The sequence below is a fragment of the Neolamprologus multifasciatus genome, chromosome 4 (genome assembly GCF_963576455.1).
Source record: "Neolamprologus multifasciatus chromosome 4, fNeoMul1.2, whole genome shotgun sequence".
In the NCBI taxonomy this organism is placed as follows: Eukaryota; Metazoa; Chordata; class Actinopteri; order Cichliformes; family Cichlidae; genus Neolamprologus; species Neolamprologus multifasciatus.
This window is the reverse complement of record NC_140442.1, coordinates 777442-794585: the sequence shown is the minus strand read 5'-3', so window position 1 is coordinate 794585 and position 17144 is coordinate 777442. Positions and strand designations below refer to the sequence as shown.

The window sequence follows — 17144 nt, the reverse complement described above, 5'->3', positions numbered from 1 at the left end:
ACAAACGTATGAGCAAAGGTATGAATTTATTGTCATGCAGCTGAAACGACCTCGCACACGTGGCTTGTTTCAGAGGTCAGATGTTCCACGGCTCACCTGCGTCTTACGGATCCTGAGGTCCGCTGATGATCTGTTGAGCCCCTCCTCCTGCTCGATGCTCTGCTCGATTGCTGCGGGAAAACAAACAGAGCGAGTTCAACGCTGAAGCAAAGCTGGCAACGCAACAGACGCGCCAACGGGAAACAACGAGGGCGAACGAGGACCGAACGCCTCGCTCAGAGTTCAGCACTGAGAAAACCGTTAAACAGCTTCAAATGAAGGTTATCGTAGTGAACTACAACCACAGACTGAAAGCAAGTGACAAATTCAATATAATAACAACACTGAATTACCGAAACCACCAAAACTCAAAGTAACACCAGCGTGGCGGTTTGTGTTTCTGCTAAATGTGTTTCTGCCTCTTTCAGTATTAATGCAGGAAACTGAAACTCGCTGCCTTTGGGGACGTCGAGCAGAAACACATTTTTGAAAATGTTTTTTTTCCATATGACAAATGAAAACTGTGGGACATTAAACAGCCTGTTCACCAACACTGCCCTCCTCATCCTCACCCTGCTTCATCGCCTCAGCGCTCGACTGAAGTTGAATAATGCAACACCAACGAAGCTCCACAGGAACAACGTCGATGTGTCAAAATCAGTTCTGTTGTCATATATTCAGGCTGAAATCTGTTTCCTGCTCTGACCATGAATGACGTCCATGATTCGTACAGCTGCTGTTAGAGATACTTTCTAATTCTCAAACATGAACTGTGTTTATAAAAGTCCAATTTCACAGATTAAAACCTTTATTACAATCCAGAAGCTGTGACAGCAGAGGTCGACCAACTGCTCAGTGAACACAAACACTGTTAAACCGTCATCACAGGAATAACAAAAACAAACCTTTGGCTGCAGGAACAGACACTCGTCTCCTCGTCTGCTGTTAACATTTGTTTGTGTTCAGCACAAACTTTAGATTTATTTGATTTAGTCATTCATCTGAGTTTCTCTTTATATTTGCTGATTATTGCCCACTCTTTAGTGGCGTTTTGCCCCACAGCATGAGAGCCGCTCCTGAAGTGGATTTTGTAATACGCTTGTCAGCCTGAAGGGGGCGATGCAAAGACTGTGGACCTGCAGCTGCAGATGAACTAATGCAAGGTCAGACAGACTGAGATCTGTGAGGATTTAAAATGAAAACGTTACCTCAGTGTGTGCATGCGTGGACACCATGGTAACCGGCTGCAGGTCTGTCCTGTGTCATGTGACTCTGATGTGAGTTTGTCTGGCATTTGATGAGCTGAAATGCTTACATAATGGTTTCCTCTCTCACTGTTCTTGTTTTAGATACAACGTGGGGCCCCATGTCTGCTGGGGACACTGCGGGGACACTGTGGGGACAGTGCCCCCGTAATGAAGATGATGAAATCTTATGCTAGGACCTGCTTTAAGTCTCCATGAAATTAATGCAAGTTGATATCTTGTAATGTGAAGTGATAAAATCACGGTGTGTGTGCTTCCTGGCTCGTGGCCCAGCTGCTCGCTGCTGGATCCACAATGACTCAGCAATATCACATAGCACTGATGGTGCGTGTGCGCAGTGTTGGTGTGCATTTGTCTGTGTGACAGTGAGATGAAAACTCGGTGAGTAAGCAACAGCTTGTGGGTCCGTGTGTGTCTGAGGACGACTTTAGCATCTTTAGCTTATTTAGAAAAAAAAGCATGTTTCTTACGTAAAAGTCTGTTGCAGGAATATGAGCTTCATGCTGACAGTAAGAGTCCAGGAGCATGATGAAACAATCTGACATATTGATGAACACACTGATCACTTATTGATATTACTGATACAGACAGAAACAGGAAGCAGAATGTCTAAAAAAGGAGTTTCATCCCCAAACTTTGCTCTTCTTGGTAAAAGTCCAGCAGATGAGTGAAACCTTTGAATGAGCGCTTTATCGCACACATCCTGACCGCTGACAACATCAAAAACATCATATTGACTCGTCACGCCAGAACAAACGTGGCGTGGATGTGCTTGCCCCACCTCAGCAGGCCGGCGTATTTCAGATGTTATTCAGGGGTACTGTCTCTTTAAAAACTGGACAGTTTCAGTCTGAACCCACAGTCGCTCAGACACGGAGACAAAGAACACAAATCTGCTGTGGGCAGAGCCTGTCCGTACCCCCATCCCTCAAACACCCCCCGAGGACGACAGATCTACAGTAGGACCTGCTGCAGTGTGTGTGTTTATAAAACACTCGCAGCCTCGCAGGGTTTCCAATTATAGCTTTATCTCCAGCATCAGCGCCACTCTCAGACTGCACATGTAGTCTGTGTGTGTGTGAGTGTGTCATCCTCAGGGTGTTCATATTAAAGCGGTGATGTCCTTGAACCTTCAGCATGAACTGACTCAGTAGCTTTAAGCTCATTGGCCTGCAAGTGCGTGTGTTGCTGTACCAACGATTGCTGCTCGATATCTCGCCACGCCTGTTTCTGAACATCCTTCTTTTGCTGAAGGTCAACAGAAAACACCGTAAACCCTCCAATAAAGCTGGGCTCACATTAAAGAGTCACGGGTGTAGGAGTGACGGCCCCATGAGGCGTGGCCTCCTGTGTCACCTGTTCACAGGTGAATTATTTGCTGTGAATGTCACAAAGAGCTGGTCACATGTTTCACGCAGGTGAGTTTAGAAACAAGAGAGGAGCTTTCAGAGGTCAGTGTCACAAATAGACCAAAGATCCCGGGTGAAGCGAACAACTTACTCTAACAGTTATACTTACGTGACATCACCACTTCTGCATCGATTGGCTGTGGATCAGGGGGCGGGACAACGGCAAGCTTTTCATCCTCTGACACACGCGTCATCGACAGGTAATTTAAGCACCCTACTCCTCATTTCTACCTCCATCTGCATGTTCTTGGACTCTTTCATATAACTGCTTTGCATGAATCCGTTCAGAATAATCCTTCTTTACCTTGTTCTGGGTCTTTATTCACACCTGTAAACTATCCTGCTTTTAATTGAAGAGTTTTACAGCAACCAGCAAAACTCAAACGTTCACAGACGCTGAAAATCACCTGCTAGCTGCGCGCTGAGCTCGTGTTTGACTCTGAAACAAGCTGCTCACAGCGCACCGAAATAAGCTCTCAGGCTGCAGTACGAAGTCCCGCCTCTTCAAACCTCAGCAGGAAACGGATTCATGCTGCTGGGACGGGAATATAAATACACTCGTCCTTCAGAGATTTCCCTGAGAACCCAAACTGACTTACAGCGAGTAACGTGAACTTCTAGAGCAGGGGTGTCCAAACTCCGGCCCGCGGGCCAACTGCGGCCCGCGATCCATTTTTAATTGGCCCGCAAGTAATTTTATAAATAGAATCGAATATGGCCCGCACTTCAACTTTTGCTTGAGTGTATTGCACTTCTTAGTTTTAACACCAGGGGGAGCTACTGTCGATCGTGGCAGTTGCTCCACCAAAAAGGACAATCACAGAAGAAATTTAGCCCAAGTTAGTTACTAAACATGGCAGAACCAAAGAAGCGAAAGGTAGAAAGTGAATGCAGAAAATTTCAGACATGGTGGGAGAGTGAATATTTCTTCAAAGAATTCAAGGGGAAGTGTGTCTGTTTGATCTGCACTGAAATTATGGCAGTTATGAAAGAGTATAATGTACGACGTCATTATGAAACCAAACATCAGGCCTATGCATCCTACACTGGTGCTGAGCGAGAGCAGAAATTAAAGCAAAGGGTATCTCTCCTGCGGGGTCAGCAACAGTAATTTTTTCGTGCTCAAAAGGTCCAGAAAAAGGCTACAATAGCCAGCTATGAGGTCGCCCAACTCATCGCAAGACATGGCAAGCCTTTTTCAGATGGAGACCTCATAAAACACGGCCTCGTTAAAATCACCGAAATAATGTGCCCGTCAACAACGTCAGCATGTCCAGAAATCCAGTTGCTGAAGACTTGTCAGCCAACATTAAACTGCAACTGTCTGATAAAGCTGTGCTTTTGATCTTTACTCCATCGCATGCGATGAGAGCACTGATGCCACAGACACCGCACAGCTGCTATTTTTTTGCAGGGAGTGGACGAGCACTTTAGGTGAGTAAAAAATATATTCCACAGTACCCGTGTGTTAATGTGCAGGTACACATGCTTCAAATATCAATAATGCGCATCAATTCTGTCACTACCCTGCTTTTGCACACTAGGGGTGGGTTTTTATAATCGATTTATCGATTAAAATCGATTCTGGCTTTTACTGTTTTGCTTCGACCATGACGCACAGCTCTCTCTCTCTCTCTCTCTGTACTGTTTTCTGCAGTTACGCACAAGTCTACCGTTGTTTACAGTGCTGTCGACCGACGTTTTTTTTTCTTTTTCGTTTTATATACTTCCGAAAAGAAAACCTAATTTCTGCTGTTCAATACTGAACAAATTTAAACTTTTTAAAATTATGCAAAATGCAAAACGCTCAGCTGTGTCTCTAATAAAACCGCTGTAACTTCAGAGGTAATGTTCATATGTTCATTAATGGTTTTCTCTTGTTTTTGATGTACTGCAGAATATTTTTATAAAATCCCAGGCCAGGAAAATCACCTTCATGTTTTTCTGTGTTTTATCTTCAGCTACTTTGACACAAAGGCCTCTGCTGTGATGCTCACACCTTTGATAAACTCTTGCATGTGTCAGCTTCCTTTTTATAGATACAAAAATATGTAAATGTACTGATCTGAATTATAATATATCTGACTGTCAAAATTTCCCAGATTCAAATCGAAGTGAATCAAATCAAATCGAATTAAATCGAATCGTGGAACGAATCGATTCTGGACCTTGTGAATCGGAATTGAATCGATTCTAGAAATCAGTGACGATAACCAGCCCTATTGCACACCACTTTCTTATATGCGCTTTTCTTGTTAACACACAGAGTACACACCGCTGTGCACAGAGCACGCACACGCAAAGTCAGCTGATCTCATCTGATGCAGATTTGCTCCTTGATCAAGTGACATCTGTCTGGATTTTTGGCACGAGTGGCGATCAGCACCGCGGCTGGATGTCCCGATTTACATACCCAGCGCAGCTGATACTCACCAGAATAATTTACTAAAATTATATGCACTCCTGTTATTAAGTCCAGTTCAGTCTGTTAATGTTGATAACGGTTTCAAACGAACGTTAATAGGTGTGTTGCTGAGCCTAATAACTTAAATAACAAACTTGAAATGTGCCCGTCCCATTTTCCCCTTTATTGTTTTTTCTCTGTGCTGTAAATCTTCTGTCTAAGAAGAAATCTGAGGCTGCTGTTCTGAGAATGAGCTACCAAAGCTTTTTCTGAATAAATCAATAAAGATCCATTTATGGAAAGCTGTGATGAAGGCAGTTTTGTCTTTAATTATATTCAACAATATGATATATTCGACCACTTATAAGTGATTTTTCTAAGTTTAATACACTAAAGTTAAGGTTATATACCTAATTTCTAGTAAGTGGCCCAGCCCCTCCTATATTTTTATGTATGTGGCCCTCAGTGAAAAAAGTTTGGACACCCCTGTTCTAGAGCCTCGCAGTAGATGCTGTAAAGTAATTAAAGAATGCGTCGTGAATTCGTACCTTTTAATTTTGAGCGAACTTTATTGGCTGTCTTCTTGATGTCAGCTGTGAGGTCCTCCAACTCCTGCTTGGTCTCTGCAAAGAAAAGAAGCAACACAGTGAGTTTGTGACACCAACAGCAGGGATCTGAAGCTGAAACAGTCTCACTTTAAGGCTAAAGCTTTTTTCTGATTGGCTGCAAAAGGTTTGAAGAGCGGGTGGGCGGGCTTTGTGGTCCTCTCTGACATCATAAAGATCCAACACTGTTTCCTGTCGGTGTGACAGCACCTGGTGCACAGGTGTTCCTGACTCAGATCTAACCCAATAAAACGGTTGTTCTGGGTTATCATCAGGTGTTTATTATTCCTCATATTTGACGAGCTGCTATTTGTGACACGATCATGAAAAATGATTAAATTTGATCTCTTCAGGAAGCTTCCGGAACGGAAGAAAGACAAACATCTGTATTTCCCTTCATGGTTAATTTATATTTCATATTTAATCATTTTTATTCTCTAGGATCGATCGGGTGTTTCACCATCACGAGACCTCTTCAAACTCCACCTGACCTCCACCTCTTCCCTTCAAACTCCCAGCGATGAGTTGAGTTGAATTCAGAGGCTCTGATTGGCTGTCAGCTGTTTTTGCTGAGCAGCTCTTGTCCTCTTGTGTAGAAGCTGAGCTGTCGTGTTTGCCTCCCCCTTCACTGCTGGTGTGTCGAGGCTTCCACTAAGCGTCCAAGTCGATCAGGTCGACTTGGACGCACAGTCGTGTAAGCGCCGAGGCTGGAGGAAGCAGACGAGCAGGAGGGCGTGCAGCAACATCACATCCTGTCAGCCATGATGGAGGACAGCGGAGGCAGCAGGCGCCAACTGCAGCTGCGTGCTGAGATTTACAAGCGCTGCAGCGCCGCTTGGCCTTTCTCGCCACTGACTCCTGCAGCTCTCATTAGCATGTCGTGCTAAAGCTGGGGAGCAGCCTGAATCCTGTGGGACTCGAACGTGAAGCTGAAGGATTTCTGCGGTTTCCACCGTCAGCACATCCATCCTGCAGTGGCTGCACACAGTTTAGCCCACTGATGACCTTCTTCCACTCTGACGAGTCAGCGACTTTATTTAATCTGCTGGTAAAGAAAAGACGTGCGACGCTGTAGCGGCGGCCTCAGCGCGCTCCTCTCCACGCGTGACGGTTAAACACGAGCCTGTCTTTGGTTTCCTGAGCTCAGGTGTAACGCAGGACTTTATTGGTTAACAGTCAGAGGGTTTGATTGGTGGGTTGGTTTAAAGGACCAATCAGCATTAATGAGGCGGAGTTGATGTTGACACACCGCGTCGTTGTGCGATTGATGTTATTGATCAGCAGCTGAAACATGTTCAGCATCTGCAGACTCACATCAAACAGCATGAAGACGATTTATAATCAATAAAAGAACAGACGCTGGATCACTCATTTTCTGCCCCTTTGTGGGCGTCGGCCACTTACAGGAAGTTGGTCTCCAACGTGACCTGAAGCTTCATCGGTTTCTTTTTATATCAAAAATCTTTCTTTACACTTTCAGGTACTTTTATTCTGAAAATCAGGACAAATTCCTACAGAGATCACAACACGTGGGTCCGATATGACGAAACGAGTGATGCTGAATTTCAACGTGTTACCATAACAACAGGAAGTTGTTGTACCTCCAGTACGCCTGAACACAGGTGCCTCCATTTTGACTCCACAGGCTGTACATAAAAGATGGCAGTGCCCACAGTACTCTTGGACTATGGAGGCGTGACGACGGAGGGATCCGTGCGGCAGCGACCCGTCAACCACACAGAAAATCCTACTTCCTGCTCCTTCCTGACGCTGATGAGACCATCACGCCCAAAACAAACGTCACGTTTTATTCAGGACCTGAAACCAGCGACTGAGACCACGCGCTAGTCAAGGTCACCGGTTTGTTCCTCTTCCTGTCAGGCGATGACGACGAGCGTGGTGTTTATGAATGGGCTGTGGTTTGGGGAGCTACATCTGTGCTCCTCTGCTCTCACTACAATTCCCATCATGCATTATTCAGGCAGAAACACAGGGATGCATTTTGCATGACGGCCTGTCGGCAGCTGAGCGCGAGCTGACCCAGAACTGAGGGGGAGAAGAAGACAGAAAGCGACATGTTTTCACCAGAAGGGAGAAGAAGAGTCGGAGGTCAGACGAACACAAAGTGACGCTTAAAGACATCAGAGATCCCGTCTGAGCTGCAGAACCTCCGCCGCAGTTTTTACTGCAGACGTCACCGAACATCCTTTAACATTCGATCCGGTTTAAAGCAGCCGAAGAAGATTTTCAACTCTGCTTTCATGTAACCTAAAATACTTGGAGACCGTGTGGCTGCGCTCGTGTTTTAACTCTGCTTAATGTTCCTTGCTGTCCCGGTCTGACTGTAAACATGTAAAGCATCACTAACATTCAGGATCCCTGTGATGTCACACGGTCTATCGTTCGATTGCTCTGGAAACGTTCAGATTTCTTTACGAGTTTAGTTTTGAGGAGTTCGGGATCCTGAATGTGGTGATGCTGTGATTGAGTCTTGGATCTTTTTACTAATGACAACCTTCAGCTTCGCGATCCTCTTTGGTGTCTTCCTGTGATTGGTTTGTGTTTTGGTTACTTCCTGGTTCACTCTGGCTTCCTTCCTCTCTGTTGCTCTGCCTCATTTTTGCATTGTCAGTTCATTCATGTTCAGCCTGACCTTGTTTCCTGTTTTATTTTGATAGTACATAAAGGTTTTCTGTTGTGTATCCTTTTCTACCCGTCAGCCCTCAGAGTGTATAAATAGCCCTTTTGTTCCCATTGAGTGACTGTTGTTCACGCTCCTCTTTGTTTTCCTCAGACTCAGTTTCATTTGTAGTTATTTCAGCTGTTTGCATAACGAGCTCGTTCCTTCTCACAGAGCGTGGACGCAGCAGATATCAGGGGTCAGTAGTTATGATTCTGCGTCCGTGTGCTGGGAAGAATTCTTCAGTTAACACAAACCAGGTTTACACTTTGTTTTTTTCAGAGATTTTTCTCAGATTTGTGGATTATAAAAGTAATATTTGAATTTCTGCCCCTCCCTGTCTCACAAACTCCCAGCATGCATCTGAGAGTAGCTCTGCAGCGAGGGCGCGTTTGGTCGGGGTCACCCTGTAGATGCAGCGTTTCTTCGTTAGCCCGTATCGGCGTGTAACAGCACGGACTCTCAGGTAGAGCTGCGCCCACCCGTTCCCCTTCGGTCATTTTTCTGCACAGCTCACGCCGACCGAAGGGTTTCACATGTCACTGCACACTCACAGCGTTTTCTACACACACTTACGGCGAGGCAGCCGAGGCTCGTCATCTCCTCCGAGGTTAACGTCACTTCATGCAGTTTAAACAGACTTCACAGCATGAGGGCGGGGATCAGAGGGAGCGACGGCGACGAAGAAGACGAAGACAGCGAGAGAGAGGGAGGAGAGGGCGGAGGAAAGGAAAAAGGAAAGGATGGAAAAACAGGAAAAGAACTTAAATCATGCAGCAACAAAAGAGAAAAACAGCGTGCAGACAGTCGGACAGCATGCAGAGCAAACAGAAAACGTGCAAACATGAAGACGCAGCTCAAAACGACAAAATCCCAGCATCCATCTGTTCTTCAAACAGACGCAACACAGAAAGTTATAAATCGTCTCCTCAGAAACTGTCTCGTTCACACGGCTAAACAGGAGCGGGCTGCGTGCAGGCGCTATGAGGTCACAGCAGGTGGGTCCAGCTGTTCACAGTCAGCTGTTCATAGTCACCTGTTGACAGTCAGCTGGTCAGCTGTTCACAGTCATCTGTTCAGCTGTTCACAGTCAGCTGTTCACCTGTTCACAGTCAGCTGTTCACAGTCATCTGTTCAGCTGTTCACAGTCAGCTGTTCACCTGTTCACAGTCAGCTGTTCACAGTCATCTGTTCACCTGTTCACAGTCATCTGTTCAGCTGTTCACAGTCAGCTGTTCACAGTCAGCTGTTCACCTGTTCACAGTCAGCTGTTCACAGTCAGCTGTTCACCTGTTCACAGTCAGCTGGTCAGCTGTTCACAGTCAGCTGTTCACGCTGTTCACAGTCAGCTGTTCACAGTCAGCTGTTCACAGTCAGCTGTTCACCTGTTCACAGTCAGCTGTTCACAGTCATCTGTTCACAGTCAGCTGTTCAGCTGTTCACAGTCAGCTGTTCACAGTCATCTGTTCAGCTGTTCACAGTCAGCTGTTCACGCTGTTCACAGTCAGCTGTTCACCTGTTCACAGTCAGCTGTTCACACTGTTCAATGTCAGCTGTTCACGCTGTTCACAGTCAGCTGTTCACAGTCAGCTGTTCACGCTGTTCACAGTCAGTTGTTCACAGTCAGCTGTTCACCTGTTCACAGTCAGCAGTTCACAGTCAGCAGTTCACAGTCAGCAGTTCACGCTGTTCACAGTCAGCTGTTCACAGTCAGCTGTTCACGCTGTTCACAGTCAGCTGTTCACAGTCAGCTGTTCGACACTAAAACGAGCTGCAGCAAAAAGTCGCCGTTCAGCACCTGTTTACGTTTCCTGCTGCTAGAACTTCCTCAGAGGCTCATTTTGCTCATGCACGCCGTTAACCAGCATCAAACTCCACATTACATAAACCCAGGCAGTTTGCTACATCCTGATTGGCTCGTGCATGGAGACAGAAATGTCATGGACCTCTTCGACACTGAAAGAAACCTGACAGCAGGCGGATTCTGTCAGGAGTATTTCAGGGGTACAAGGCGTGGACGGCGTCTCGCCAACGAAGAGCTAAAAAGGGTCGAAGCCCGACACGGAGCGGAACCCCTGAGGCAGAGACTCTGACGGCGCAGACGTGGCTGTCAGTGTCAGCGCTGACATTGACTCATTGTTGCTGAGTCACAGCACGCCGTGTCAAGATTGGGACTCGCCAAGCCTCGTGCTCTCAGACCGGAGACGCTCTTATCATCCCCCCACAGTGTCAGGATGAGCGGCGGAGCAACGGATGGGCGCGCTCAGTGGCGGTTTGCCAGCAGCGAGCTGCAGCATTCGTCAGCGAGCAGTTAACAGGATTAAAGGTCACTCTGAGGTCGGGGGTCGCGTTACTGAAGGGTTCTGACACGTGGACAGCGTTTGGAGAGCGCCTGCCAATCGACCAGCACAACCTCACACAGCTGCTGTGGCGGAGGGATACGCTGTGACGCTGCTCTTCATACCTCCTTATATTTAACCAGGTCACGGCTCAGTCGCCTTCGTTTGTTTTATGATTTTTGAAGCTAATTTCTGACTTTTTTTAGCGACTTTACATAAATGAAAGTCGCCACAGCTCGGTGTTAAACTCGACCATGGTAACATCACCCGAATCGTTTCTGTCCAAGCTCCTTAGATAACAGACTCCTACAGAACCGCAGATATCGCCACCTGCTGGTCACTGCATTAGTTGTACTCTGCGGCGATGGAGTCGGCACGTTATCGTTGTGTAGTGTCTGCTCTGCTGCCCCCATGTGTCCTGTCGGTGACACTGCAGCTTTCTGACACTCTGGTTTTCAGAAAGAAGCTGAAACTGAGACGTTAGCGAGACGTCGCGGCGGCTCCGTGAGGCTGCCTCAGGGTCTTACTTTCGTCAGGATTGGGTGCGGCCAGGATGGCGCTGTGCTGCTTCTTGACCTGCTCCACGTCCTCCGACAGCTTTTCTATACAGCCTCGGATCTCCTCCACCTGAACCAAAAACACACAAGAACAAAATCAGTCTGCAAACACGACAGGATCATTTATTTTCCACCCTGAGCTGGTTTTAGGGCCTCAGTCAGTGACAACATTAAACCTGATCACTTGTTTAAGCCAGGCTTTAGTTTTTTTACAGCTTCCGTCGCCTGTTTCTGATGTTTTATGAGTTTTAGCTCACTTGATGTTTTCATGTTGATGTTTATGTTCTTCTACTCTGGGACGTCCTAATGTCCATTAACCCTTTAAGGGTGCACGCTCTGATTCGTGCAACCATTTTTAAATCCTGGTAGAATTGCAACCACATAAGCTAGCGCAATAATTGAGCTTGCATATGAAACTGGAGGAGCTGTTCTTACATAATGCACTCAGCTTGTCCCAGGTCGCGGTTCCAGCCGCACAGGTCCAAAGGTTTACTTTGTGCTTGTGTACTTTCACTGTTGGAAACAGTTTATTTTGATGCGTTTTTTGTAAATTGTGAACAATAATATTTATATTTGCTTTTCCTGCAGTTTGTAAAAAATGAAACTATGAAGACTCTCAGAATAAATTTCCTGTGGTTGAAACGATTTTGTGCAACTTTGCATCCTGAGGGATGAAACTCGAAATATGTGTAAAAAAACAGAAACAATTTTTATTTTCTTGTTGTTTGTATTTCGATATTATGAACTTAATGCAAACATGTCATTAAAACTTGGGACGTGACGGTTGCCTATTGAGCAATTTGAAATGCTCCAATGTCACTGCAGCAGGTAGAGATGTAAAGCTGCGCTCTGGCAGGTTCTACGACGGGCTTTAAAGGGTTAATGTGATTTTGCACATCATTACTTCTTTGTCTGCTTTTGCTGATATTTTTCACGCGCTGATGGCGTGCAGCCTGAGTCCTGAGCTCGCTCCATCGCAGCCTAAACATTTTTTTTTCTGTGTTTTCAGTCGTGTCTGCCTCAGACCTTTGTGTCTTTGTTTCGGTGCAAACAGCGACCTCTGAGTAATCGTTCGTCTCAGACTGAACAGTCCCAGTGTTCCCAGCTTTACGACCCTCACAGTGTCCAGTTCATGATCTCACCTGTTCGAAGAACTCGTCCATGAAGTGGTCCCTGTCCACCTGCACCACCTCCTCATCGTCGTCGCTGTCCTTTGCCTGCAGACAGGAAACATGATGTCATCAGTGTGGTGATGATGCTTCAGTGATGAAGACTGACGCTGAGGCCCACAGACGGACGCACAGAGGGAAACCGCTCAAAGCAAACAGGAAGTTTCCAAGCAACCGCCGCAGGGCATCACCACGCCAACGACCGAGAAAGTCATTTTCAGTTTATTTAAATACATTATTGTTAAATAAAATTGAAAAATGATATAATATTTAAAGAAATAATGAAATAAAAATTTAAAGACATCAAATAAAAAATATTTAAATAAATTGAATACGACAAATATGACAAATTATTGCTTCAAATAAATTTACAGTTAAATAATAAATCAGCATTTTAATGAAGAAAGAGAAGAAACAACATTTTAAAATAAAGTAAATACACAAACATGTTAAAACTAAATAAAATATTAAGAAAATTAAAGACAAACTAACACAGGGGAATAAGAAGAAAAATTAATATTATTGAAATATGTTTTCAGACAGAGTCAAGAATGAAGATGAAGATGAAGATGATGTTTCACGGACGAACGCAGGAACGTTTTATTAAACTCAGATGTTCTCCTGAGGAGAGATGGACAGGTGCTGCAGGCTGCAACAGGTGTTCAGGTAAACAGTGTCCAGTTACACTGAATGGATTCTGTTATTGTCAATACAGACGAGTGTGTGTGTGTGTGCGTGTGTGTGTGTCTGTGTGTGTGTGTGTCTGCTGACCGTAGACGACAAAAAGCACAATCCCTGTTCAGTAAACTCTCTGCAGACACACAGGCAGGTGGACAGGCTGAAGGCGGGTCAGGTTACTGTATCTGTGAGGCCCATTCTCCACAATATGAAGCTCCGCCTCCATAAAACCATAAAAGCTAAAGGAAGATAAAAGAAGTGAACTTTGTTTCTGTGCCTGCTCAGTCAAATCTAAACCAGCGTTCAGCACGTTGTTAAAGCTCCGTTAAACCCATCGAAACCTGCAGTTCCTCTGACGTCCAGCAGAGGCAGCAGCGAGTGTCCCCATAGACTCCCATGTTAAAATAAACGTGTTTACAGCCTCACACACACTGTCCTGATCTCTGACGATACACTGACCTTTCATAACAGCTGTAAGGCTGAAAGTTTGCAGCATCAGGGGCGTGGCCTTTTTGACTGTCAGGTGAATGCTAGTGACACACACACATCCATCTTTTATTTACAGTCTGTGTAGACAAACTGTTACAAACTTTAAAAAAGTTGTTTTTTTAAAGACTCGTCTTCCTCGCTGATTATGAATCTCCACCATCAGCACGAGCATAAACGTGATCAACGATGTCAGCTGAGAGCATCTGCAGCTCCCCCTGCAGGTCTGTGGTAGGACTGTAGAGATGGTGTCCCTCTGCACCCTCTGTCCTCCCCCTGCGTCACTCTGCCTCTGCAGAGGAGACTCCCAAATAAACAGTGTTTGGATTAATCAGCCCACAAACTCATTGATTACTAATGATCATGTTGTTCCAGTTTTAACTGCTGGGAAGAAGAAGAAGGAGTCACTAACATCTATTTTTATGTTTTACAAACCAAACATTAAAGCCACTCGTCACACACGTTTCTGCCGGCGCATGCCTGCCTCGAAGCGTCACGTCTGCACTGTGATTTATTTGTTTCTGCTGTAAACATGTCCTCTGAGTCCCACTCAGGTGTCTCCACCTGGCTCCGCTGCCCGCCCGTAGAGGCCGTGGCAGCTTCCTCAGTCCATCCTGCCAACAGCTCGCTGTGGGCGATGCTAATGATGTCAGCTAGCTGCAGGCCTGATGCTCATCTCAGCCTGAGCCAAAGACCCGATGCCACGGCATCAACACGCACAGGAAACACAGGCAGACATCAGCATCGCTCTGTCCACGGACCTGAACCCCCCCAGTGTCAGGACAGACTATAGACTGTAAATAAAAGACAGACGTATCCACGGTGTCACCCACTGGTTTGCAAAGGCTCATCTGGAAGCTCCAAGCCTGAAAAAGCCAGCGTTAAACCACATGATCGCAGAGTAGCCACGCCCACTCACAGGGTACCCCGAACCCCTGCTCTTCAGTCCATTGTGACTGAAGAGCAGTTCACTATTATTTCTTTAGCATCTCATACTGTCAGACCCTGAGGTAATACAGAGAAACATAAACAATCATCACCCCCCATGAGCAACAGTAGGAAGGAAAAACTCCCTTTTAACAGGAACCTGTGGCAGAAACAGGCTCAGGGAGGGGCGGGGCCATCTGCTGCGACCGGCTCAGGCTGAGGGGGAAGAGACAGGACTCGCTGACATGCTGACCAATCACGGTGCACTATATTCTTCTTCCTTTAAAAACTGAGCTCTAAGAACCTCGGTAGTCCCGCCTCCTGCAGAGCGGACAGAGAGGAAGAACTTCCTCCAACAGTTACTCGAACTCTGGCTTTGTGTTTAACGGCCGGTTTAAGAAGATGTAAGTGTGTCTGGAAGCTCTCTCACTTTTAGATCACGCAGTTAAAATCGCTGCTCATGGATTTCTGCAGCGTGTTAAACATGTTACTTTGTTCATATCTGATTTGGAGATGAGGCTACGAACTCATCGGTCACGCTTGGGTCCTCTGCGGTGTGTAAAGCCTGACGCTGTGCAGGAAAAAGGAAAAGCTTTAGATTGAACGTGAGCGTCTGTTCGCGAGCCGCACGGCGCCGACTCCATCCTGCAGATGGTTCGTTATTCCCGATCCCCCCGGCAAAAAACACACATGTCTGAAACTGGGTCGCTCTACTTCTTCAAGAAAAAAAAACTAGAGGAGGAAAAATAATAAAAATAATAACGTGAGCATCTGCAGGCAGAAACGAGTTCATTCATCGCTTCAGCGCGGCGCCGATCGACCAGCAGACGAGTTTCTCCTGAGCTCCTCTTGCTGCTTCCTCCTGATAACGAGCCGCCGGCCTTCAGGGCGAATGTTGGACACGATGCACCAATTTCATGTTTTTAAAACCCGTAAACGTCGCTGTCATCCCGCCTACGGCTGCAGTAAGGTTGTTAAAATCACTGCATTCTTCACCGATTTAAGATCATCGGATCCTTCCAGCAGCGAGTTTCATCAGAGCTGCACTGCTCCGGACCGGAACGACGGTTTCAGGCTTTCAGGTCCAGCTCAGGGTTCAGGTCGAGGGTCTGAGCATGTTCAGTACAAACGTACGTGTGAGACGAGGCCCCTGAAGGCACCGCGGGGCGCCTCCCTGTGGAAACTGAGGACGTGACAGCAGAGGACTCGCTGACCTTCAAACACACCCAGGAGACAGATGCCCCCCCTCCCCCCCACCATCACCACCACACACAGCTAAGATCAAATCTATGTTTCACATTTTAAACGGGCTTTTTAGCTGTAAGGCCAATAATATAAAACAAGTTATTTAAATAAATCTTTTTCCAAATATGACCCCCCCCCCCCCCAAAAAAAAAAAAAAAATTCATACGTTTTATAAACTTTCTGAAATCTATCAAAGAAAATGATCCTGTAAGATTAAATATTTAATTTTTAAGCTTAAAAATATGTTTTATATAAAACTTCAGCTCCACCAGCAGCCAATCAGCATCATCCCTGCCTCCAAAACCAGCCAATCAGAGTCTGTTCCCTCGCTGCTGTTCCTCCACATCACCATCCAGTTTAGAAACGCACACACAGAATGAGAGGTCAAAGGTCAGGGGCTGATGGAAGTTAATGGACAGAGTTTGATTAATAACAGACCTGCAGGTCTGCGCGTGACCGTCAGAGGACGTGACGCTGATCTGAGACCAGCAGGAAGAGGCAGGAGGTGCAACGCTGTGATGGCGGTATGAATGTTGATGTAGCATCGCTCCTGCTCCAGCACCTCTCAGCCTGACGAGGGCGCTGCCTGTGCTGCAGAGGTTGTTCCAGGAAATAGCCACAGCCGCACCTACACCGTCCCCTGTGGTGTCTGCACTGACTCAGCCGAGACAGAAACGACAGAGAGCAGATGATTGGAAGCTTGGGGGCGGGTGGGCGTGCTCAGGTGGGAGGAGCCAAACACTGTTTTTTTTTCTTTTAGATTGTGTAAATAAAGTTTTTGTTTCTGTTTCATTTTTCATCAGATGTCCGTCTTTTATATACAGTCTGTGCTCCCCCTCAGCAGGACATGTGAGGAAGCTTCAGGGTGTTTCCACAGTTTAGCATGTGACGACCTGCAGGGCCCGACGAGAGCGGCGCGAGGAGCTACGGTGGGTCTCCGATGCCTTGAAACTGGAGCGTGAGTCAGGATAATCCCACTGAGGGATCAGCGGTAAAATCTGGGTGAAGGAAGCTTTTAATCAGATGAAATCCAGCGCTCGGTTTCTCTGCAGGGTCTCAGCTTTGAGTGTAACGAGGAGGCCGGCCCTGACTAATATCTGAACACTGTTACATAACAGCAGAGGCTGAGACACACTCGGCTGTTTTCTCCTTATCCAACCATCTGAGGAGGAGGAGGAGGAGGAGGAGGAGGCATCAGAGCACAGAGAGAGAAAAGAAAATCAGCGAAGAGGCCGAAGAGCCTAAAAATAAAAAAACTGCACAAAATGCCGACCTTCACGTTTCGGTGTCGGCTCGGCCGTGATCGTGTTCTTTGGGTTTCCATGAGTTTCATACAGGATT

The 17144-nt window shown here is 46.3% G+C and overlaps 1 protein-coding gene across 1 annotated transcript in view; it reads right to left on the bottom strand.

The window, feature by feature from the left end:
• LOC146519362 (syntaxin-1B) overlaps positions 1-17144 on the bottom strand; it is a 48772-nt gene that overhangs the window by 11809 nt on the left and 19819 nt on the right. Inside the window, exons 2-5 of the mRNA XM_085156570.1 lie at positions 12441-12515; positions 11269-11368; positions 5666-5740; positions 97-170 (exon numbers count right to left, since the gene is read on the bottom strand). Coding sequence (XP_085012696.1) covers positions 97-170; positions 5666-5740; positions 11269-11368; positions 12441-12515 — 324 coding nt within the window. The remainder of the gene's footprint in view (positions 1-96; positions 171-5665; positions 5741-11268; positions 11369-12440; positions 12516-17144) is intronic.